The 25,929-nt window shown below is 33.8% G+C and overlaps 3 protein-coding genes across 5 annotated transcripts; 1 reads left to right on the plus strand and 2 right to left on the minus strand.

The window, feature by feature from the left end:
* The first annotated feature begins 420 nt into the window (after positions 1 to 420).
* LOC148604419 (uncharacterized) lies at positions 421 to 2,726 on the plus strand. The gene is made up of 5 exons (XM_088548208.1): positions 421 to 581; positions 1,028 to 1,214; positions 1,665 to 1,753; positions 1,944 to 2,106; positions 2,576 to 2,726. The coding sequence occupies exons 1-5, from the start codon at positions 527 to 529 to the stop codon at positions 2,619 to 2,621; spliced, it is 540 nt and encodes a 179-aa protein (XP_088404334.1). The 5' UTR covers positions 421 to 526; the 3' UTR covers positions 2,622 to 2,726.
* On the minus strand, positions 2,718 to 6,707 carry LOC148604420 (uncharacterized). 2 transcript variants are annotated; one of them, XM_088548204.1, is made up of 2 exons: positions 6,550 to 6,707; positions 2,718 to 4,738 (listed from the first exon to the last, which is right to left on the minus strand). In XM_088548204.1, the coding sequence occupies exons 1-2, from the start codon at positions 6,566 to 6,568 to the stop codon at positions 2,889 to 2,891; spliced, it is 1,869 nt and encodes a 622-aa protein (XP_088404330.1). In that variant the 5' UTR covers positions 6,569 to 6,707; the 3' UTR covers positions 2,718 to 2,888. The 2 variants fall into 2 exon arrangements, with proteins under 2 accessions (XP_088404330.1, XP_088404329.1); XM_088548203.1 differs by lacking the exon at positions 6,550 to 6,707 and adding an exon at positions 5,058 to 5,877.
* A 337-nt stretch (positions 6,708 to 7,044) lies between these two features.
* LOC148604421 (phosphatidylinositol 3,4,5-trisphosphate 3-phosphatase TPTE2-like) lies at positions 7,045 to 25,024 on the minus strand. 2 transcript variants are annotated; one of them, XM_088549269.1, is made up of 15 exons: positions 24,812 to 25,024; positions 23,830 to 24,110; positions 21,779 to 21,979; positions 17,358 to 17,471; positions 16,616 to 16,782; positions 16,117 to 16,181; positions 15,686 to 15,746; positions 13,976 to 14,057; positions 13,542 to 13,692; positions 13,226 to 13,306; positions 11,513 to 11,618; positions 11,062 to 11,159; positions 10,320 to 10,415; positions 8,540 to 8,613; positions 7,045 to 7,696 (listed from the first exon to the last, which is right to left on the minus strand). In XM_088549269.1, exons 2-15 carry the CDS (start codon positions 24,093 to 24,095, stop codon positions 7,591 to 7,593), a joined length of 1,668 nt encoding a protein of 555 aa, XP_088405395.1. In that variant the 5' UTR covers positions 24,096 to 24,110; positions 24,812 to 25,024; the 3' UTR covers positions 7,045 to 7,590. The 2 variants fall into 2 exon arrangements, with proteins under 2 accessions (XP_088405395.1, XP_088405396.1); XM_088549270.1 differs by lacking the exon at positions 24,812 to 25,024 and adding an exon at positions 24,374 to 24,468 and having other exon boundaries at positions 7,442 to 7,696.
* Positions 25,025 to 25,929: the final 905 nt, after the last annotated feature.

Below are 25,929 nucleotides of genomic sequence, written 5' to 3' on the forward strand. Positions count from 1 at the left end.
TTTAAGCCACCATCATGTACATATCGACCGATAAGGTGTTACTACTTATCTCTACTGTAGATAAAAATTGAGTCCATTTATCAACGTGTTTATAGTGTGTGCTTATTGAACACAATATTATTCAGTGTTTTTAAAGCTGGCGACTCTATACTCATGCAATGTCCCTGTGTCGCCAATCAGTTACTTTTAGTTTTATACGTTTTTAAGGTTTTAAGTTAGGATTTTTTTCATCGTCTGTGTTACTTCAGTATTGCTTTCGCGTTTATTTTGTTTTTCGTGACTAGGTTTTAATCTCGTATTCAAATTGATGTTAAAAATCTATGTTACAGTATACTATTTTAATATTTCACCGAGTGGGACGCAATAGAGTTTAACAACGCCCATTTATGCTCAGATGGTTAAGTTGGTGTTTGAATAAAAAGCACGTTTTAAAGAGGTTTAATCACTTCTATTTTAACTTATCAAATCAGCAAACGGTTAAACGTTCCCTTCTCTTAATCGATTCAGTACAGCATATACTAAGACGATGGCTGTAACAGTTACAATAGTGTTTATGTCAATGTTGTATGTTGGCTGTGTCTGTAAGTATGATTCTATTAATTTTGATTTCTTAATTTTTGTTATCTTATAAGCATGGCTTTTATCATTTTACGAACTTATTTCTTTATTTTGTCTTTCTTGTTTTCTGACATTGTCAGTTTATGCGTTTTCGAAAGTGTTTTTCCTTTTTTTTTTGTATCCTTTCAACAGTATATTTGCTCATCTTATAACTGAATTCGCATTTTGGAACAACTTTGATTATGCTGTCATAATATTCCTTGTGGTGTACAACAAAGATTTACTTTTTACGATAAAACAGAAAGGCAATACAGAAATCAACCATTGCGCGAGTAATTAATTATGCACAAAAATAAACATATTACGAAATTTCCTTCTCTGTTTTGCTCCTTGAAAGAAACGGCAAAGTATTTAATTACAAAAATTCATATTTTTATAAATGATTTTATTCGTATCCATTGACTTCTAGATGCAACCTGTATATTCCCAGAGTCCCTTCAAGGAGTTTGGAGTGGCGGTACAGACGGACAAACATCCTTCCAGTTTAATGGTGATACTTTGAGAAACTTTAGATTAAATGTACCGACTATGAAATCTAGTGATTTTATATGCTACCAGAACCAGAACGACGGAGATAAACAAACCTACATACTGAAGTAAGTACCTATATATAGAAGTAGGGTAGTCCACCGATTATCGCCTGGTATTGTTTCTAATTATTGTAATTATTGAAGCCCCTGTATGAGATGTAATAGAATAGAAACCTGCTAACAAAAAATATATAAACAAATGTATTGAAAGTTTTTTTTAACAAAACATCCCCAAGAAGAGGTAGGTAATAGTATACGAAATTCTTCCAAATCAAGATTTACAAAAGAAACTTATCAGAAATAAATGAGGCAAAAATATGATAATAATAATATTTTTAAAAGTAAAATAAACTAAAAACAACAGAACACAAACACACACATTAGGAACATAACACGAGCGCATAATTAAAAAAAACAAACCAAATTAACTAGTTACTCAGTAAAGAGATTACGTTCTCTTTTTACATATATCCTTAAAAAATACATTTTACAGAATTTGTATTTGAAACATTGCAGGGCAAAAGATACAATAGAGATGTTCAATTCTGTGTTTAATCTGTACTTCTGTCTGACAGTGCAAGACGAAACCTACGCTATTGACACAGGTAACGTACCTATTCATACACACATTGTTTAAAGGTGGGCTGTGGGTACGTTGATCATTTTTGATCACATTTGGTGCATCATTTATGGAATAAAGAATAATTTATACAAGTATTTCGTTATATAGGTTTGCTTGCAATATATTAATGAATAAATGTAAAGCATAAGTTGTATATTGGTTTGATATTGTAGGATTCAACACTTACCTGAATGATAAAATAACTGCAGTTCCACTGGGAACAGAACCCAACTTAAATGACATATGTAACCGGGAAGGGGACATAAGTGGCATGCAGAAAGTTTCACCAAGAGGATTTGCAGGGAGGGCTCAGTCAAGAGACACTAATATTGAACGGTACTTTTTTACACCTAAAGCAATGTTTGGAAAATTAGAAACTACCCTATCTGTTTGTTCTTCTATCGACATATAAAGGGGATGATATTATGTAACTGTTCAATAATGTGTTATGGATTTGATAAGAATGTTGTAAAGCGTATGTAGATGTACATAAAAGAAAGAATTGGTCAGTGAATGCTTGCAAAGGAAGACAATTCTACTTAATAATAATTTTGAATTTTGAGCTTTTGAACACAACTTTCCACTAACCATATCCTGTTAGCATATCTCCCTCCTAGAGCTTTGAGGGATTTCTGTTAAGCAAAGAAAGATTTGACGGTATTAATATGCGTACATTGAGAAAATAAAAATCGAAAGGCAGCTCTCCAGAAGCGCGTTTAATGATATTTCATGAAACTTTGTAAAATGTAATAATAATATATTTTTTTAAATAATTAAACAAACCTTTTCTCATTTTTTTCTCCAGAATAGTAGAGGAAATAAAGACACTAGCCGAAAGGAACAAGAACTAAACCGATGATTCTTATCTTTGCAATAGATGTTTTAGTGGAGATTTCATTTGTATATTAAAGTTTTTTGTACAACTAGACACCTGATAAATAAATTCAACTTTTTTATTTCTTTTATTTTTATATTTAGCAACTACAGAAATTGTTTTCAAATACATTGATATTGTTCGTAACACTAAACCCTTAATAGTAGTAAAATATGATTCTTTCGATTATTCTTTTGATAAAGACCTATGTATAAGGAAACGAGCAAGCCATTTTCATTACATTCTATTGTCGAAAGACAAGGATTCGTTTCCCACAATCACTAGATATAACTAGCTTTCTTAACTTTCTACTGTAATGAATTGCATACGGGAGATGGAGAGATTCGAAGGCAGGTTCATCAATGAGATACTTGCTTCCATCAGGGGAGACCTCTAAAACATGCGGCGCTGATCCGTAGTTGATAATAAGGATTCTACTCTCCGATAACGAAGTTATACCTTTGAAAATTGAACCCGGGAACTTGAATTTATAAACAGTTTCCCCCATATGATCAAAACAAACAATTGAACTGTCATCATCATTGGTGAAGAAGATTTTGTTTCCGCATACATGCACGTAATTTCTGTAGCTGACAGGAGTTATGACAGTGTTGATAATTTGACCTCTATGATCAATAACAAGTAATCCCTCCGTCTTACACGCAACCACAAAATACTTGTTCATTTTGGTAATACCAAAGCACCCGTAGGTAAGTTCAACAATTTTGCGCTTCTCTTTGTCTTTCAAGTAGACTACTTGAAAGTATTTTTTAAACGGAAGTGTCACAAAAGCCCTATTTGGGTCAACCATTGCAAAATCAAACGGCTCATCTTTCAGATGGTATGTATCTAAAACACTGCCGTCTTCGGCACAGTTAAGTAAACGTTTGTTTTTGCTATCTGCCAACAAAAGGTTCCCGTCATCAAGGATTGTGACACCAGTAATCATTACTTTATCTTTCTCGTCTGCTGGTATAGCAAAATCGGACGACAAGTAGAAACTTGGAACTATTGCTTTACGCTCAAAGCTGAAAGTGTTTTCCAGACGGTTCTTATCAACATACTTGGGCAGAATAGGAGTAAGTGTCCGGTTTCGTTTGCTGTTGTTGGGCGACTCAGTGTCTCTAACAGTGAGAATATCCATATCGACATGGACCGGGCTGCACAAATGCGGATCAAAACCGAGCTGGTGTGCTGAATATGGAATTTGTGTCCGATCAGTGTTTTTAGGAACATCAATTTCTACTTCAGTTTCCATAAGGCGGACTCCGCCTATCTTTTCTGCATTCAAAAGTTTCTGAAAGCTACTTTGAATCGACAGATCAACTTTCATTTGCTTTACGCTTTCAGGTAAACTAAGCAAATACCGCTCATGTCGCGTCTGCACGTGAGCACAGTCCTGGATAAAATTAACGGTTTCGGCATTCGATCCCACTAATTGAAGCTCTTCAATCATTTCAAGATGTGCAGTAATAGCCTTTCGTTTTTCTTTTAAATCATCCATCTGAACTTGAAGTCTTGACTTATAGTCACTTACATCGCTGTCTATGTCTTCTAGAAGTTTTCTTACGAGACTGTCTATTGCTTTTCGCATATTTTCTTTGAAGTCGTGAACCTGATCTTTCATTTTGTCCTTTTGAAGGTCTAAGGCCTTAATATTTTTATTTCTATCCTTCAGAATCTTACCAAATGCAACACTGGATTCTTTTAGCCTCTGCTTCAAATCATTGATCGCAAAGGAATTACGTGCACCAACACCATCGGCGTTGATGTCCAAAGTCTTGCAATTGAAATGCGAAACGTCTTTTCTACAAAGATCACAAATTGTGTGATTGTGAAACCGGCAGTACATTGATATTACTTTTGACGGATGTGTCCGACAGAATATAATCGGTCTCTCCTTTCTCAGGGCAAAGATGTGGTAATCCTCAACGGACACGAAGCTATGATTGGACGAGAATTTCAGTTTTTGGTGACGTTTCTTGCACGGAGAACAAAGAAACTTGTCACATTTATCACACCAACCAACAGCAATTTTGTTCTTTCCTTGTCCAGCACAGTTGTTGCATGGAAAAGTCGTAGCCATTCTTGTTGCTGAAAGAATAAATGTGTTCAACATCAAATTTATAGTGAACCCCTGCTATATTTGACTTTAATTGTTATTCATTGATATGTTTAATTTAATGCGTAATATGTGGTTACTTAAGAAAAAAAAATTTGCTTCAAGGCATGAGCCCCAATTAAGTTGAATGTCTGTGATGAATGCCAAAAGGCTTATTTGCCCTGAATAACCACACCCCCTTGAGATATTCGAAACGCCCTATATCCTTTTGTTTTAACATTAACCCCATCCCGACCCCCTACCCACCTAAAAAAAGATTGACTGATAGATAAGTGAATATTGACAACTTACCCGACATCGTTTTACCAGCCATCTTGTTACAATTTTACACACAAAGTTACAAAACTGAACAATGTTTAAAAATATGTAGACGGTGTCAACTTGGTACGAAACAAACAAATCACTGTTCCGTAGCAGCCATTGTTTTCAATTAAGATATGTATTATTGGTTTGTATATCAAATTCTTTATTGTTCCACATTTTAACATGGACACTCGATAAGTGATCAATGCATGGGCAGATAGACTATTTACTGTTGTTTTGTTTTGTCCCTTAATGGCTTAGTATGTTTTCATTGTGATACTTTATAATCTGAAAAACGTGATAGGATCTAGAACAAATTGTCCCTAAAATTTCTTGTAATCCACACCCGTACGGTCCATTGATAAATGTTAACTATTTGTTTGTGAAAGAGTGCAAAAGATTTATTGAGATTTACAAAATACAGATATTTGATTAACCTAAAATAAGGAAGACAATAATAATGTGTGAAATCTGTCTTAAAGAACAGACATAATCGTACAATCAGTTAAAAAGGAAATGTGATATGATTAAAGCCCTGTATAACCTCGAAAAAATATTTCATTTATTTATCGCATAAATTTTGGGAGAAAACACAACGATTTAACGGAAAAAGTTATATTGTTTACATGTACCGATTTAATTTGTCTTCAGAGAAAGCATATATCCGTGAATAACACAGAGGTTTAGCGCATTTAGATCGATTCTAAAGTAAACTACTTTCGCAGTATTTGAATGGCGATAGTTCGTCATATCATATTCTTATTCTAAGTAGTACTCCAGCTAAGAATCATGCAAGTGCAAATTGCGATTCGTGGTGGGAAAGCCTACATATTTTTATTATTGATATTAATTGACATGTGGCTTTCCATATAACCTCTGTTTATAGGAAATATGAATTATAAGTAATGAACTATATAATTCAAAATTAAGAGAGATAACTATGCAAATAACACTTAAATGCAACAGAAAATATTAGATTTTCGATGTGATCTCATAAGAACAAAAAAGATTGGGATGAACAATTACACATTTCATCATTTAGACCCATAAATCAACTTGATAACAAAACTAAAAAATGTAGCCTTTTTGGGGGTGTATCACGTTTCAGAATTTACATGATTCTTAAAACGACTACTTCTTAATATATCCGCAGCAGTTTATTTATCGCATAACAGGTCACACCATCCTGTCCCGAAAAACAACACATTTTCTCCGGTTTAGAGTAAATGAATTGTTTTTTTTTTAAGAATCCCGATATGCTTTAAGAAATAGTTTAAATTTTGTTTCACATAGAATATTAGGTTTCTAAAAGCCGACGATTGACTAAATACTTCTCCTGCGTTTTCCCCTTGTGTAATATTTACTATACTTTGACAGTGTTCAATGTTCGTTGTATTTTTTAGTTCTTACTTTGCTACTTTACACCGAATTTTAGATATTGCTTTAACCTATATCGTCCTAAACCTTTCTCAAAACTTACCTCTGATTCCTCTAGTCATAATATCATGTTGTGAAATGATATTAGGATACCAATGTTTACAACACGTTAAGAAACGTAAATAAACTTTCAACAGCTGACCGTAGTAATCAAAGTTGGTCGTTGTCGTAATTCACAGTATACAATAGAAATGAGGTTATCAGTAAAACACTTCGATAGTACATTCAGTGTTGGTTTACAACTGAATTTATTTACAACTTCATTGTAACCTTTAATGAATGACGAATTCGGTTATCGTTTGTGTTCTTATTCGCACAATCTCTTCACTTAAACAGAACGTAATCATAAACATGTACAGATTTTTAACGAAAAATATCATTCTTTAATAGTAAATAATCACTAAGACACGTTGCACGTCGAAATCATAAACCAAAACGATCACAACTCTATACAATGAAAAAAATCAGAATGAAAAATGTGATACAAGTACGATTTTTTTAAAAATAAATTGATTTATTAAAAAAAAAACCACTCGTGTTAAATTCGTTAAATCTTTATTAAGAAGAAGACATCTAGTATCAAGGTAAAAATATATGACAATTCTAGATTCAAGAAAACATAACAGAAAACATTCAATAAAGTAAAATTTGAAATGTAAAAAATTCACAACAAAACGTATGATAAAATGGGAAATAGATAAAATATTTGAATAACATATAATAAATCAGATGTTCAAGTAAAAGGTCGTCCTGTTGGTCCAACAAACTATTACATAATGATACAATGTAATATTAACCTGCGTCAAATTATTTGTTCCAAATGAGCGAGAACAATAACAACACAAATAAGACAAAACAATACTGTGAACAGTACGCTATACATTGCTGTCGACCTTTTCGACCTCATTATTTTATTTCTTCTAGTGTACCCACTGAGGGGTCTCGCAATGCACAAAACACCCAGCAAAACATGGTTTATCCAACCAATGAGCTACACTCCTCAACTATACAAAGTACATTGTTGCTAACCAATGCCAATCATGCTCAGTCCCTAGATATCCAAATTATGAACAATTCAGTAGGCTTAGCTGATTCGCTCAAATGAGACATCGACTGAAAAGTCATCCTTGTATATTTTATGTACTTTCTTTTTATGTGGGTTATCCAATTCGTCCCTCGGAAGCAGTAACCTGTAGAAAAAAATTGTGGTGTATATATATTTCATCTATGGGGCAGACAAATGTAGTTACGGAATCGAGTACTCATAGTACTTGTGTTCAACGTCTATCATAAAACTGATGTCACAGGGGTAATATTTGTATGAATCAAGACTTCACTCAGTGTATAATTTAGTCTATTTTAGGTATATGAAAGAATACTTTTATAATTATTTTTTATGGACTTAACCTTCGAGCATGGGAGGCTAATCCTTTCTTGGCACCTGAGTTTACAAATTTGTTATATGTGGTGTTCCTGTCTTAACTGTGTACATAGAGATATAAAAAATCTTATACTTCTTTGTTATTTCATTCAATAAAGGTATACAGAAAATGTATCAGTTAACACACTGAAAGAACACAGTAAAAAGCTAAATAAATCAGTTCAATTTCTGCTGCACAATAACAATTATTCAAGGGTCATTACAGTAACTTCTTATAGCAAATTTCTAAAAATATCTAGTAAGACAGTATCGGACATTAAGAAATAAGATACTATTTGTTACGCACTGCAAATGCATATAAAAGCTATTCTTAAGTGTTATACATGACAATCATACAAGGAGAAGGATATTAGGTGCAATATTACTTATTCAAGTGACTCGAGTTGAGGGGCGTTTCCTGTCGAAATTCTATATCTAGGAAAAAGTACTGAGCGAACAATTATGGTTTTCATGAGTTCCAAATCGTAAAATAGGTCAACTTAAGAAAAATCACGTATGCATAAATAATAACGCTTTTTGTTTAAAACAGACATGGCATGTTAATATTTAATCAAGTCAACAATTAAATTATAAACTGATATTACATACATACCTGTTGTTCTCAATAAACGATGTATGAAACCAGAAGAAAAATGCACAGTCATCGTAAACTTTAGGGACTTTCATCTGGAAAAACAGGGATCATTTATACTAGATTGATTGAAAACCCATCAATGTGGACTTTATTAGGAAACACTCTTCGATTAAAATGTAACAGATCTTGTTAAGAAAGTAGAAAATGACGGTGGATCGAGAATATCCATTGATTGATTACTGACCGATATTTCATGCATTTCAAACGCATAGTCTGCTTGCACATATGTGACACTCACTGTCATATTATCAACTTGCTTCCAAATGATTGCAACAACTAATATATACATACACGTGAAACTCGTGTTAATCGAATCTTCAGAATTTCATATGAAAATCATGTCAGTGAATTTTGATTTATTTGTAATCCTCATTCTTGAAAGGAGATTCACGTGAACTTTATGTGAAAATTACTCTTTGCATGTCATCTAAAAACACGTAACTTTTTATGTGAATTTACCAGTCCTAACTGAATTCCACCAAGTCATGCACTTTGAATATTGACAGCGTGTTCGACAAATGTGGCAATATTTTCACTACCTATTTCCCTCTAACTACAGACAAACCTGTGTATCTAGAAAATTTGAAGGCATAGCATCTCCGAGATACGAAAAAGTTACATCAAGTTTATGTAAAATTAAATCAAAAACTGATCTGACTTGCAGGGTTATTATTTTTTTTGCAGATTGCAAAAATAAACAAACACCTGAGATTCAATTGATATGGTCCACTCATTTATACAGTTGAAATCACCTACTGTGTGTAAGTGGGTATTGTCGTTCTTTTGACCAGCATGTCAACGTGAATAGCGTTTACCTTTAATACCTAGGGAACATCTCAAAACATTATCCAGACTAGGTTCATTTTCGACCTCTCTGTAGAATTGATAAAATTAAAATTGCAAAAGTCAGGCCAGTTTTTGATATAATTTACATAAAATTTATGCAACTTTCTAATTTCTAGTGGACGCTATGCCTTAAAATTCATCTAGATGCATTTTTTTTTCTGTAGTCAGAGGGAAATTAGTAGTAAAATTGAGACCTATTTGACGAAAGGTAATGATGAACCTTAAGTTAGATTTCATTGGGAATGTCAACCAAACTTCACATACTCACACAAGCGTGTTACATCTCGACTGTTAATTTAGGCGGCTGATATCTTTTGAGATAATTGTCTTGCAACAAAATATTGCATTATTTTCAACATACGTTAATATACTTTTGAAGATCCTCAGGACCTGGGACTATGTCATCAAAATAATACGTTTTTTCATTTAGACATATCTTAGGGCAAAATAGCTGATTATATTGTGTCCAGATTGATTAAAAGCTTTATGTCATTGTAACTCAACTACACTAAAAAAGACATACAAACCAGTTTTACTTTATTGTATGTCAAAGTTAGTATCTGTCGATCTATTTCTATTATGTTATAAATATCAATAAGCATAATTCTACTAATCTGCATTCTGGTGATAGCATATATTCATTAGCATAGTATTACATTTGAATATGCTTTGTGTCTGCCTTGACGAAAATTGTATAATAATAGAATCATCAAGCGGTAAAATCCCACTACTAGTCCTGTTCCTGTTCTTAGACAGAAACTTGTTTACTTGGGGAAATGTCACATTTGTCTGTATTTTCATCTTTTATTGAGGTTATTATCAGGTGGTTGGTGGTTTTTAAAGTGTTTTTTTTTTTAATTCTTGCATTATAACAAGAGCACTAGATACTTACAGATTTTGATGTAAACCGCACTTTGATATCACCAACGAGATCAGGACAGTTAAGAATCTTCACATCTATTAGATTTTTTAAATTGTCGTGTCTTATCTGAAATATATTTTTATATTCAAAATGTAAACAGAAATGTCACACGAGTAGCGGCAGCAGTGGTATATAACAGTACGTATCTTATTTGTTTTGTTTTACGGAAACTCAATCTGATCTAGACTAAAAACTTCATCATATGAAAAGAAACGTAATGTATTACGTCATGTTGGCTCTTCCATTGTAGTTTCGCGAGTGTTACCGAAATACCCGAGGATATAGTGCAGGAAAGTTTTTGAGCAGTCATATAACAATAAAGCTCTACTCAGACAATGTAATCAAAGACGTTCTATCGTATGCCCATTAGATAATATTATCCCAGTTCTGACGATGTTGAATTTCAAAAATATGCTCTTCTCTCAAGTTATGACGTTTGGTCTGCTGAACCAAGCAAAAACAGATAGTGGGTTAGTTAAAAAGTCAGTCTTGATTTTGCTACTGTTTAAATCGTTGCAAATCTGGCGAGAGAGAAATGTCATCTCATTTTGTCGAAGAACCATCACATAATGTAAGTGTCATCATCAAGGCCAATTTTTACACACAAATTACACTGATCAAGTGTACTAATCTGAGATTGTGAAATTCAAGCTTTATCGTATAAAATATGGAAATGTACTTTTGATTAGAAACGTAATTTGAAAACTATTACCTGACAGTTTGTCTGCTTCCCAAAATTAACCAGATATATTTTGTTGTTGTGTTTATATATCTCCATAGACAAGTCTCTTCCATCTCCCCTACCAACACCTGCAGGTATGTAGAATGATAATAAATTGTCATTTGCAATAAGAAATATAGAACTATGTTGATAGTGCTTGTTGTTTCTTTTATATTTGTTGCCACAAAAATTCTAAACTTAAGAAGAAAAAATCGCAAACATCTGAAATACGTTGGTCGAGAACTACCTTTACATTAGATGAGTATCACAATTATATACCGTATGCTACATCTAGTAATAATACTGACCAAAATGTATCATCATTCAGGTAAAGTATGGAAAATTGTTTACCTACTTAGCTATATGTTACAATGACATGGTGTGTCTGTCTTTCTATGAAGAAAATCGTGATAATCTAACCGTCAAATAACAAAATACCTACCTTTAATTCCTGTAATTTTAATGTTCGTTATTTTTATTGTAACGACTGGCGGGGTTTCTCCATCGTAGTCTTTCTTGACACTTTCATAATAACCAACATATCGGCTCTATGAAACAAGAAATTTGAACACAGAAAAAATTGAAAGTATATGACCATACTTTTATAATCGTTAAATATTGAGGAAAGAAAGCGACCTGATTTTCCACAGTTTTGTTCAACGTCTTATAGTTTTCCTTTCCTCTTCTTCTACCCCGCACTTGACTTTTTATGAGCATCTTGGCGGATGTTTCTAGAAAAGCATAGGACGCTTATCCTACCGGTGCATCTGGTCCACGCTTCCAGTTTTAGTGGAGTCCGAGTTGCTTATTTACTTTGGTTACTTTGTATGTATTATTTTAGTTATTTAATTTTCTTTCTTGTGTTTGTCAGTTTTCCATTTCTGGTCTTTGTCCCTGGATTACATTCTCTTGATTTCCACTAGAATCTTGGTTCCATTGATTACTCTTGCAAAAGATGATTTAAAAGAATGAATCTAAAGTAAAGTCCCAAGAAAAGTCAAACTAAACTGAATAAATATTTATGGCGCCAGTTTCTTACCTCAGCATATACACATAACTATAAAGTCGCTGTCTAAACCCCCTAAATCCCTTAAGAGAATTGCTATAACCACTCTAGCGACAAAGTATTAAAACATTTCAGCTGATTTATGGTATAATGGAAAATATATATATCATTTTCTCTGACGGTATAATACTGTTGTCCATACAAGTATATTACATTGATCCAATAGCATAAAACAATTTGAGAGAAGAATCGATTTTATTCCGTATACATCTTCTCCTTGTTATAACGTGTAAATCATTTGATATGTAGTATATTTTAATGACTTCGTAAATTGAAAGTCTATTTTTATATTAACTTCACAAAAACAGATTTCTGGGAAAGAGACTTTAAGACAACGACGTAAATCTAAGCACAATAATTAAATGAGCTTGCTGTGGGTGTATTTTCGTCAACTGAGAGTTCTTACATGTATGGTCAAGTCTATAAAACGCAGCAAATCTAAAAATTGTTAGATGGTTCCTTTAAATTACAAGCAGTTGGTGATAGTAAATTTATTTTCTTCATTAAAGTTTATAGTTTTTGAATTAAGAAAGAATGACAAAACAAATAATGATTTAAGTTGTACTCTATTATGAAACAGAACGGTAAATACTTCCCCTCATTCTGTCAGAAATGTTTCATAGTATACAGCAATACATGCAGGGAAACAAATATTGCAGGGAATGTGGAATGTGTTAATTATAAATAGGCTATAGATTACATAGCAAATATGTGATGAATCAACTTTTGTATGAATATCAGACAGAACTACACATAAAACATGCTCTTAAAATTGTTAACAACATGACAAGACAGAAACGATTTTCGATACACGATGAATTTATAATGCATTTCAGAAAATTATTCTTGCTTTCGAAGAAAAAAGTAAGGGCTAGAGTCAAAGAGACTACTAAAATGAGAGTTATGTGGTTCTGAAGTATTTCATTAAATATCAGTACATGTACATTCACTTTGATAAGAATATTAACAACATCGGATGCATTGTGCTAATTATGTTGCACTATTACAATTTCCTTTCTACTGCAATATATAACGAGTGAAAATTACACAATCATGTCTACTGATAACGATGCATTAATCAAGGCATACCTGGCTTGGTGTCTCGACACCCTGAAATGTTGTTCCTACACTGAGGTCGGTCCTTCTGCCGCCAAAGTAATCTAAGCTGCTCTAAAATACAAGGAAGTAAATCTAAAACTTCTTCGAGTAACTAGATATTAACGCTTAGACACCGATTTCCCCCCAGTGAAGTCCGATTTGACCGTCGTATTTTATTGAAAACCTAAAATTGTAGGACTAATGTCATTCTGAAAACTAGAAAATCACTATTAAATTGAAAATGTACCAATTATCAACTATCAAACTAACAGTGGAAATCTGATAGCATTTTTACAACGCACCATACCTCAGCTTCTTTAAACATATCGCAGTCCACTAACCAGGTACATATCATGGTTCCAGTCCGACCTTTGCCACCCTTACAATGTACGGCTATGACATTCCTCTCATCCTCTGATAACCATTTACGTACATTTGTACAAAACTTAATAAGGTCCCTAAAATGCAGTTGAAGGAAAAAAGATCTAGTTGTAAAATATTGAAGTTGCAGTAGAAAATATGAAAAGTACGAAAAAAAAAAAAAAAAAACCACCTATCAAAAGCTGCATTTACAGTGGTTTTATAGTCAATAGTGGAAGAAGATGCGCTAAAAAATGCATGTTTTCAAAATTTGTACTTCTATTATAAGGTATTTACTATTTTCTTGAAACTCTTAAGCGCTACTGAAATAAACGAACGAGAACAAGATTACGTATAAATCAAATGGAATGAATTACTAACTCTAGAGAAGGAACGTTGTGATCATCTATAAACAGCCGTTCTACTCTTCCGTGGAATTTGTCTGGGTCGTAATTACGTTCGCCTGCAAACAAAAAAAATACTGCAACTAAAATCAAGCTTGACATGACAGGGCGATAAATTGTTTGTTGGGGTTTAACATCCGAGCAGCAATATTTCAGCTATATTCAGACGACAGGGCGATAAAGAGTAGGAATTAAGTGATTAACTTTGAAAATACTCTTCCAAAGTCAAGGGCGATAAATTGTTTGTTGGGGTTTAACGTCCGAGCAGCAATATTTCAGCTATATTCAGACGACAGGCGATAAAGAGTAGGACTTAAGTAGTTAACTTTGAAAATACTCTTCCGAAGTCAAAGGCCAAAAAATCACACAGATAAAGTGAAGCCTAATTTGCCAAGAATCTGCCGTCACAATAAAAGTTAAAAATGCAATAAAAGCTTGCATTTGCAACAACATGTTGTATTCTCTAAACAGGTTGATTTTATTTGTTCGTTTCATCAGTTTCTACATTTTAAAGTTGGAAAAAAAAAATTCCTCCAGCTTCACACTGCTGCATTTAAGACATGAAACGACTACTGTATAACTTTATGGATTGAGTTGTTGTTTGTAAAATATGAATATGTTTCTTTCCAAATGGGTGTTCAGTAAGTTTAGAGTAATGTAGTTCTGTCCAAGACTATGTAAACCACGTATGAAATTTTCCATTCCTTATGGTTAATACACGTTAAAAACAGGACAATACGGAAAACCGGACAATTAAGGAAATGCAAGTAACGGTATTCGGCTTAATATCAAGAATCATGACAATTTACTTATTTACATGTCTGCAGCCACAGCAAAACATTTAAATATAGCATGCATACACCGTACATGGTTAATGCAGACGAATTGGCAGAACAGATCCCGATCATTCATTCCATACCAAATTCGTTTTAGGACCGGTATTTTATTAGTTACTTTATATAGCCAAGCTATCACGAATGTATTTTCTTCATATTGATATTGTGCCATGTTCTCGGACATGCCATATTGGGTCTCAAAATAGTCGTTTTATTTGTTTCATTTTTTCTCTCGACTGCCTAAACCCAAAATGACGGTCTTAGAATATAATAGAGGACAAATAGGAAAAAGTATAGGAGTTTTGGTTTTCTTGGAATTGCAAACCCCTTAACCAGAATTTCTTGTTTCCATTTCATGAAGTACCTTACATTATCTTTTCCTTCAAAATATATAAAATGTTAGTTTAAGAATATCTATCTTTCATTGGCGTAAATGTATAAGACTGAGTGCAGCCAACAGTGTAATGAATGATATGGTTGAATAAAACACATCATAATTTATCTATTTCTGTATATATATCGTAGAAAACTCATCTTATTATTATATCTTGTCTTTCCCGTTGAAAGTTTATCAGTAATCATCAATATCAGTGATACCATGTAACTGTTATAATACTGTACAGTTGCAAATTAAAATTTCAGTACCGCCCTGCCTCTCTAAATACTAATAGTAATACATTTCATCGGGACAATGAACGGAGTAATAAAGATCACAGAATGAAAGAACGGATTTTGCAATACCATAAAGAAATCTGCTAGGAAAAAATAAGAAGTAAAAATATAAACGGTAATTCACACTAATGGAATGACGCCAGTGGGGTTACAAACCGTTATATTTTACTATTACTTACTACACAGGTCATAAACTCTGTAATGATCCTGGTGTTTTGTATCTAGGAATCGGGCTACATCCTGAAAAGTCAGGACGAGAGCTATTAATAAAACGCAGTATATCACAAGAAGAGATATGATGAGCAAATTATAACGCAAGCTTTGTCGAGGAAGAAAAGGCGAGCATTTCATTCCATGTTCTAGTCCTATATTGAAGAGAGAAACTTGTGTTGTTAATGCCCTTTAGCATACAATGTATGACGTTTACATATTCTCGACGGAACCAGTCTTATCTTATCTGTGATGCTAAAAATTAAACGAGAAAACAAATTGCTCTAGAGGATATAATTGCCATTCACAACATAAATACGCTTTTGCTAATTAACAAATCTTAATTGGAATAACGTTTGACTGAAGCTAGGAATGAACACCTATAACTTGTGACAATTACCTCTATCGGATTTCTGTAAAGTTTCCGAACACCGGATGACGGGAATGACATCGCTATTACTCTTTCTGTCAGAAAAATACAATGGTAACGTTCATAAAATTGTCGGGAAATCGGGTGTAAACAAATAAATGAATGCTAATTGAATGACGGAGTTATATTGTACAAATACAAAGGTAAATCGTGTCTGGGACAGGACTTTAAACCACGAAACAGCAGAGTTCTGCAATAACAACCTACAGCTTTGTGAATACAGATAAACTCTTTTCCATGACATTAACATCTTGTATATTATTCCCATGGAGTAAATAATAAACGGAAAACAATATGAGTAGCAAAAAAAAAATAATAACCGCTAAGAAAATCTACCATTATTAATCATTAATCTTTGATCTATTTTACGTCATGGTCTAATGTTCAATTTAGAGTACAATATGGAGACATATCCGGCTCATTCTTCCGTACAAAATATTGCAATTAATTATAAAGTGGTAAAACATACCTGTAACATAGCATAGATCCAGATCGAAGCCATCCTTCTGGTACCGCCGTTTGTTTTGAGATACTGTTTGTCTTGCCGCCTTGGTGAAGTGACGATACTGTTGAACCATTATGTATATACTTCGGAAGATTCGAAGTATTCGTAACATTCTACCGAGTACACCAAGTCTGAAAAAAAATTAAAAAAATTAATGTCAAATATCCCAATAACCATGGATTACATTTATACCAATCTCCACCAAAGACCTATAACCGTATTCCTATTTACTACACATCCCTCCCCTACTTTTTTAATCAGGATGTGAAAAAAATCACAGAGCATAAGCACTCCTCATTTCATATCGCAAAGCTTTACGATACTTATTTACATAAGAGGTGCGATTTAGTATTAGTATTGAGTATGGCAGATGTGTTAAAGCCTTGAAATATACTATTTGTGCAGGAGATTGAGTTGGTACAGAACGTTTAATAAGCATGTATTATCTGGTATATAGCAATACAATAATGACTTTATCTAAAGAAAAACAAAGTTGAAACTTTGGAATTGAAAATGTTATGGAAATATGGAAAGCCCGTATATAGCGTTAAATGTATATCAACATGTAAATGTGATAAAATATTTAAAATCTTTCATCAAAATCATAAAACATATAAATTTAATCTAATGTGGATTTATGAATAGCTAGCGGCAGGTCCAGAGGGAATGTTATAATTGACTTTACAAATATAGCTAATCTGTTTACCTAGAGAATTGATTATTTGACAAACCAACAATATACGTAGCAACATCCACGGCAAAAGTTACAAATACAACTACCATATCAGCTACGTCCATCCAGCACTTAAAAAAACGCTTTCTACAACGAAGAAAAAAAAAGGTTATTAATCAAGTTTGATATACTTAATGGAAAAGTCGAACTTACTAATAGTTTAGTAAATGAATAAAATATATTCTGATAATTAAGTAGCAGACTTTCTAAAAATCAGACAGAAGGTGATTCATGCATGTCAAAAACCCACCAAATTCAGTTTTATTTCTTGTTCAGACACAGTAACTGATCATGTAACCAGTCTTAGTTTTTCATTTGGTTGTTGCGCTTTTGAGATAACAATTATATAGATTGTACATGAAATTTGCACTTTGCAAGAGTTATCGTTCTTGATTTGGCTTGATTTGGTTGCTTTTAGTGGGAGATAAAGGTATGAAGTGCAAATCTAAATGCAGAAAAGGTTGTTGCTGTGTGAAAGTATAGCATATGTAGACTAAAAAAGCATCGTTTGTTTGGTGGGTTTTTCTTGACCAGGAATCACTTTACCATTGGTAGTGTCTGAATTTTATGCGGACTGGTAATTATATTCCGTATCATCAATAATTATAACTGATATATTATCATACAAATATATAATACATATTTAAGTCATTGATAAAATTAGCTTTAAAGAATGATCTTATTTGATTCATGAAAGAACGATAGTAGTAAGTATATGGCAATTTTTAAACTATTAAAAAGTAGATGGCAATTTTTAAACTATTAAAAAGTATATGGCAATTTTTAAACTATTAAAAAGTATGTCGGTTCTCGTTTACCTGATACACAAAAAGCTATGCTGAAGGGTAATAACAAAACTATCGAACCGATAAAAAATAAAATCTAGACAATAATAAAAAATAAATATTAAAAAATCAATAAATACGTATAACAAATGGCAGGATCAAGCTAAAACCCGGAAAATTGGAAACTACAGCAACCACTGCGTGATCTAAATACACACTAGTTTTAAAATAAGGACAATACCAACACTGTTTTAAATTATCTATACCCTCACAGTACAGGAAGCAATGTTACACTCAGCTCAAATTAAATCATAACAATTTCCTAACGACAAGATCTACAGGTTTGGGCGCTCTTATATAGAATATTCCTGCTTCCACTTAGTCTCGTAAACTCTACCTTAGGTTATTTGTAATTCCCTATCTTTTTCAATAATCAATTTCATATAAAGTTTCATAAAAATCAAGAAACAAAAATTTGAGACTAAATGTACATGGTCAGATGAACCGACAAACAAGGTCGCGGACATTATTGTGATAAAAAAAAACACCAAACTTTGTAATCTCCAAATTTCAATACTTCTATTCCCCATACTCAGTTAAAATCCCGACTCAAAAACCTTATTCATTTTTGTTATTCCATAAAAGATAGCACACCTAGATACAAATATGTAGACCTTGGTAGAGATTCTTCATACTTTATTCCAATTATCTTCCAAATATACCGGAGATGTTATCAAAATGCTAGAATTTTTGATCGACAACATCTTTGTCCAGTGTGGTGGACGCGTTTTTCAAATGGGAACAAATTGTGCTCCTCAAATTGCTGACCTATTCCTTCACTCCCATGAGGCTGACTAGCTGATCTGATCTAAAAGAAGGAACATTGTTTGGCTAGATCCTTTAATCTCAGTTTCCGCCATACAGATAATTAACGTATTATCGTTAAACAATCCTAGTTTCGGGGGTTTGATACATTGCATCTACCCCAAGAAACTTGAGATAAAGGATACCACAGACACTGTGAAGTCAGTCTCATAACTGACCTACACTTAAAAATCGACGGTAAAGGAAACTATTGACCAAACTAAACTACACGACAAACGCGATGACTTTTCGTTCCGTATTGTCAACTTTCCTTTCATCTGTGGTAATATTCCTTCAGCACTTGCGCATGGAGTCCATATCACAACTCATACGTTATGCCAACGCTTGCCGTTACTACGCAGAAGTTTTGTATCTAGACTTCTAACAATTAGGCTTCTGGAACAAGATTATGTTGCCAAACGATTGAAGTCATCACTACAGAAATTATATGGTCGTCATCATGAACTCGTGGATCGTTACGGTCTATCCATCTGCACCATGAAAACTGATTTGTTCAACGTGTCATAGTATTCATTTCCTCTTTCGTTGACCTTAGACTTGACTTTTTATGAGCAACTCGGCGGGTGTTCCTAGAAAAATAGAGGACGCTTACCCTGTCGATATACCTAGTCCATGCTTCCAGTTTTTTTTTTTAGTGGAGTCCGAGTTGCTCATTTACTTTTGTTACTTTGTATGTGTTATTTTACTTATTTTATGTTCTTAATTGTGTGTTTTCCATGTCTGGTCTTTGTCCCTGGATTACATTCCTTTGATTTCCGCTAGAATCTTGGTTTCCTTGATTACTCTTCAAATATCATTTATCTTAACAACTAACATAATTCATACTTTAATACCTGCAACAAATCAAAGGGTCGGTTCGCAAAACTAAAACAGAATAATAAAAGCTCCGTACAATAATCGATAGAATCTTTATGTTGTTCCAACTAACAAATTGTTTCTCTTCCTTTATTTAAATGGAAGTCGAAGTTGGCGTAGCTTAAGTATATTTTTTTCAGACGTATGTCCTCAACAGATAACTCCGTAACACTTTGTCAGATTAAAAACAAATCAAAACCAGTCTCAATGTGGGAAATCAATAAGCAACCAACGACAGAATTGTCAGAACCTAACTAGATGGAAATTAAGATCGAAAGCTCCGAGGATTTGGTGGTTGTTTGAATTAATGTTTTATCAAAAACTATGAAGATGTATTCCAGTGGGAAATGAAAGCAGAACCATGTAAAGCTATGAACAAATTTTCACTTTATTGCCAAGTTGCTTCCGCTTACTAATAGCAATATTTCATTCACATTATGATATAAATTCATGGACATCATTTTAATCCCCTGAAATCGTTCCAATCAAGGTTTCATATAGAAATATTAATATTGGGATGTCATCTACCCCGGACTTGACTTTTTATGAGCAACTCGGCGGGTATTTCTAGAAAAGCAGAGAACGCTTACCCTACCGGTGCACCTGGTCCATGCTCCCAGTTTTTAGTGGAGTCCGAGTTGCTCATTTGCGTTTGTTACTTTGTATGTATGATTTTAGTTACTGTATGTTCTTTGTTGTGTATGTCTGTTTTCCATGTCGGGTCTTTGTCCCTGGATTACATTCTTTTGATTACCGCTATAACCTTGGCTCCCTTGATTACTCTATCAAAATAGCGATAAACACTAACAAAGCGGTAATTGAAGGCATTATCAATAACAGCCATTTTTCACTGGTGACATGCTATGTACCATTAAGTTGTTGTAGGGAATAGAAATGACAGCTTACTAAAGTTTCATTTTAGCCAACCAAACAATATATAATAGACATCCTGTGAATCATACACTCTCGCTTCATTTTATAGAGATTCAGATATTACATGCTTTCAACTGGTCAGTTTTCCTTTTCTCGTTTGTCTACCCCGGACTTGACATTTTATGAGCAACTCGGCGGGTGTTTCCAGAAAAGCAGAGGACGCTTACCCTACCGGTGCACCTGGTCCATGCTTCCAGTTTTCGTGGAGTCCGAGTTGTTCATTTGCTTTTGTTACTTTGTATGTATGATTTTAGTTACTTTATGTTCTTTGTTGTGCATGTCTGTTTTCCATGTCTGGTCTTTGTCCCTGGATTACATTCTTTTGATTACCCCAATAACCTTGGTTCCCTTGATTACTCTTTCAAGCTGAACCATGCCTTCGGAATACTCATTGGTCATTCGTATTAATGTTCCTTTGAAAGGCTTGCGATCAGGTAATGGTTTCATGAATATGTCATAAATAGCCCTACAGAAAACACCCTGCATAATACATATTTGGATAAACTATATTTAGGACACCTAAAACAAGCATGGCACATTGAATCTGTGATAGAAATTGATTATTGTTTTTTTCCAGAACAAAGAAGGGGTAATCATTTCATAAGGGTAACTTTTGTGGGCTTTCTAGTTCAAATTTTCATGATTTTTGATTGATTAGAAAATTGTAGTTATATGCGTCAGACATATCAAGAATTGCAGGGCGAGGAAAGCGTTCTACTTTTTCTATTTTCAGAAGAATACTCCACAAATCGGCATATCACACCACATTATTCTCTAGAGCTATTCAAAAGTCACTTTATCCACTATATCTTTTATTTGCCTCGTGCTTGACTGAAAGGTGGTGACTACTTACTAGACCGGGGACTGAAAACCCACGACCCCCCGTACTCACGATACAGACAAGGAGCTCAAATTGTAGATTGAATATTACCTTACCCTTTAACGAATATCCGAACAAATATCTCCAGTATAAAGTAAGCAATGATAGCTCTAGAGACTTGCTCTATTTCGTAAGAATCGCCATCGAACACAGTCAGCTCAACAATAACCAGAATAATGTCTGTCAAAATCAGCACCACGGTGAATATCCTAAACACAATATGCTCTATCAGGCCTTTTGCAAACAGACGACATTCTCTGAAATAGAAATAAAGATACTTTTGGGCGAATAGAAACAAACATTGCCATGTTAAGCAACAAAAATAAATTATTGATATGATAGCACTAGAATGGTTTTCTAGCAGATGGCATTAGCACAAAAATTTGTTTAGGTAGATTTTTTTTCATTGGTATTTCTTGCAATTATGTTGTATCAAAGAAAAATGGAAAAAAAATTGCAAAATCATAACATAAACAAAAGTAAACAAAGTCAAATAAATGCTTATAAATATGATAACAACAAATATAAAGCTTAATAATTCTATATTTTACAATGATATTGAAGGAAACTTCATTGAAGAATACTGTCACGTGGAAAGAAAATATATTGCATGCATTGTAAGAGATCTTAGTTCTTCTATATGTTATACACAAGTATCTTTAATTTTCACTTTAATTTCACATGTTTCACTGTGAGTGACATATATATATAACTTTGATAATGTATAAGATGTATTTATACCTATTTGATTAAGAACGATCTAAGTGCAAGTAATGTGTAATACAAAAAATTGTTGGTAATTAATCCCGCTATTAGCTAACGTTGCGTAGCCGTAATTAACAACTTTTCCTTCATCAGCAATTTTACAGTTGTTCTAGAATGCATAATTTGACATTTAGGTGCAAATCACAATACCAGCTGTAAGCACTTACTACTACTATGCCTCTCCAGTTAGTAACGTGCACACACAGAATGTTGTCAAAGTGTTCCTGTCACAAAGCTAGGTCTGGAATAGTGTCTAGTGTAACCGATTTTAATAAAATAATTACTGTTTTACATCATTCTACTATAGAAATAGTTTAGTTTTTATACCCCAGCTTAAAAAGCGAGCATATATTAATCTTGCCCGCTGTCCGTCCGTTCATCCATTCGTTCGTCCACAATATCAATCTACAACTCTTCTAAAACCGCTGCATGGAATTCAAGGAAACTTTCACACATTGTTTTTTCTCCGTGATGCCATTGTGCACCTTTCATTTGTTATCACCATCTAAATGATTTTTGGGGTCTCCTATATGTTTTAAACGGAGGGTAGCGAGTGTACCATCCGTGGTGACCATCAAGTGAGCTTTACTTAAAGTATTTTTATATTTTTTATTCCTAGTATGAAGTAAGCCAATTCGGCCGTTCTAGAGTGTATCGACAAGAGAACTGGTGGGCTCCTATGAATTTTTATATCCAGACTAGCCGACTAATACACAGTTGAGTTGCATTTTTATCGTGTCAGTTTTTTTCGTAAAGATTCCTAAAATAGATAAATGTGACCAAATGGCAAGGATGCCACACAAGTTCAGGGAGTATTTGTACAATCGAGTTGAAAAGACACGGTAAGGTCATCATGCTTTATCTGCATACCGAATTTGAACACTTGAACCAAGAAGAGACGTGCGTGATTACCTACGTGTGGATTGCGCTAAGTAAAACTTACATGTTTTCGACGCCTTAAGGCTAAAAAATGTTTTTGTGCTAATTTCCTTAATATTCTATGTGGTTGTAAACGCAATTCATCCTTCATTTCGATACATGTAATTAAATCCAGCTTTCTTTTACACTAGTTATTCCTCCGTTGACTATAGTACATGGTTTGAGCAAGTCAGTTTAGTAAAATGATGCATATCCCCTCACAGCACCCACTCTGAAATTTCTGTCCGAGTCAAATACATTTTGACTAGGGTTTTATTTTTATTCATATTAGTGTGATTTATGTTTCTCTACCCATGTTTTTTTTATTTGTCTCCGTCACGTGACTTTCCGAGTTTTTGGTATTGCTTTAATGGACAATGGCTTTCTTGATTTCTTAAAGTAATCTTTTAAATTTCAAACCTACCCGAGTCTAGTCTCTGGCCGTTTATCTTTCCCATGGAACTCATCCTCTATAATCAAATCCTGGACTATTTTTGTCTCATCACTGTCTCCATCGTAGTTATCGAGAGTATCTGTAGGGTCTTTCACCATGACCTCTACTAACTCAGGGCCATCTGCAAGTGTTGTTCCATTCTGTTCGAGTTTTCCCGCGTTCTCAGCATCTGTCGGGTGCGATTCTGTGTCTTTTTGAGCTTGGTCATTTTCAGATTTTCCGTTTGTTTCATCCATAATTCTCCCTGAAACCTAAATTGAATTGATATGTAGTATGGTTCTTCTTTTTTTCTCAAGTAAAAATGCTCGATCTTCAGTTATTTCACCTGGCGTGTTTTGTATTGTTCCTGCCTAGTCGGAATTGACAATAGATTTAACTAAAATTTACCATGATACGAGTTGAACCTTAAATTTAAAACAATTTCCTGATAAAAAAAGGAAAATAGCAAATACTTGCGTGACTGTAAATATAGAATTTCAAAGGGAAGTTCGTATGAGAAGTGCAGATTTTTTACCGAAATCAATCTTTCGATGACTTGAAGTGTTTCTTCCTATACTAGGCCAAACATATGTAACAGAAGATATTTAGTTAAATATGCGGTATATGGTTACCGTGCTATAGATATCAACTGTCCTATATTCAATGATATAATGTTACAACATTTATAGAACACAAAAGAAACTATAGGGGAAGCTGTTTACATTGAATATAACATATCTAATCGATACATATACTGATACATTAGCAATAGGTATGATCGATAAATTATAACATCATGGTGTAAAAATGTGAACATGCACTTAATATAGTGGCGTAATCGCACACGCAAGTTTAAGTGTACAATAGTAAAGCGGTTGCAATTTATAAATGCTATTTTAAGCACTTTAAATAAACAACAAACTGTTGAAAACAATACATCTCAACAAATATCTAAAACATTACAAATACTTACTATGTGTCATCAATAATACTAATTCCCTAACTCTCCACAATAACACATCTCGCAAGTTTCAGTAAATAGTACAACACGGATCATACTCATTCATCCATTTCTCAGCATGCTGGCCAACGACATCAACACTGTAAGCATCAAATTATTCCTGCAATGGGAATAACTGGATGTAATTTAATTAAGATTCATAGATCGATCAACGTAAATAGTGGTAATTATACACGTCCTCGATACATTTCATTCTGCAGTTATCAAACTCCTCATAAGAGAACAATTATAGACACGTGAAAATATGAAAGTAACTTTGTTCTATACATTGGATATCGATCAATGTTGATTGTTCACCAAGAAGCGGGAATTTACGTTAAAAGCACTTGAATAATTGATGCAGATTTTTACGATCAGATATTTAACTTTAGTTAGCTCTCTTCTATGACTTATAGATGGCTTTAATAAAGATATTGATCTATATACTGTTTGTATGATGTCAGTACAATAGGAAGTTGAAACAGAGGACATATCAATGCAATGTAAAGCAAATACAATGTACTGGCATACTTCTGAATCTTTACGTAAACACTTAATATTAATTATGTCAATATTCGTGGCTTCACCCGATGCACCAGTCAGACATTCGGCTTTAGTTCCGGGGGCTAGGCGCTCTGCCCACAGAGCAACTGGGATGTGTGCCCCAGGTGGTGGAATGGGGTACCCCTGGCGTGTTACATGCTGGGGTTGTCAGGCTATAATACGGGAAACCTGACCGCAAACCATAGTGGTGCACCGTGTTGAGAAAGATGCCACATTCCTCGCACGTTAAAGAACCCTGCTGTGGTATTCGATAGGAGTAGGAACCTTTGCGCTCCGCCACAGGAGGCTAAATTGCCCGACCTTACCCATCCCCCCTTTTTCAAGTGGCAATCAAAATTTGTCGACCCTATTATCCTTGTGTTCCATTTTTTTTTTCATTTCATTTCCATTTTATCATCCATTTCATGTTCATCGTCTGAATATAGCTGAAATATTGCTGCTCGGACGTTAAACCCCAACAAACAAACAAACGCTAGCCGTGACGTCATTGTATGATATGACGTCATGTTTTACGCCTAAACACGACG

The sequence above is a fragment of the Perna viridis genome, chromosome 10 (genome assembly GCF_037379345.1).
Source record: "Perna viridis isolate PV_CMFRI_1.1 ecotype Kerala chromosome 10, ASM3737934v1, whole genome shotgun sequence".
In the NCBI taxonomy this organism is placed as follows: Eukaryota; Metazoa; Mollusca; class Bivalvia; order Mytilida; family Mytilidae; genus Perna; species Perna viridis.

Coding starts and splice junctions, on each gene's coding strand:
- LOC148604421 (XM_088549269.1), bottom strand. CDS start 24,095: ATGGATGAAACAAACGGAAAATCTGAAAATGACCAAGCTCAAAAAGAC. Junction 11,160..11,512: donor TAAAATTACAGGAATTAAAG/GTAGGTATTTTG, acceptor ACATACCTGCAG/GTGTTGGTAGGGGAGATGGA. Junction 10,416..11,061: donor GGAAGCAGACAAACTGTCAG/GTAATAGTTTTC, acceptor AATATATTTCAG/ATAAGACACGACAATTTAAA.
- LOC148604420 (XM_088548203.1), bottom strand. CDS start 5,079: ATGGCTGGTAAAACGATGTCGG. Junction 4,739..5,057: donor GGCTGGTAAAACGATGTCGG/GTAAGTTGTCAA, acceptor TTATTCTTTCAG/CAACAAGAATGGCTACGACT.
- LOC148604419 (XM_088548208.1), top strand. CDS start 527: ATGGCTGTAACAGTTACAATAGTGTTTATGTCAATGTTGTATGTTGGC. Junction 582..1,027: donor GTTGTATGTTGGCTGTGTCT/GTAAGTATGATT, acceptor ATTGACTTCTAG/ATGCAACCTGTATATTCCCA. Junction 1,754..1,943: donor AACCTACGCTATTGACACAG/GTAACGTACCTA, acceptor TTGATATTGTAG/GATTCAACACTTACCTGAAT.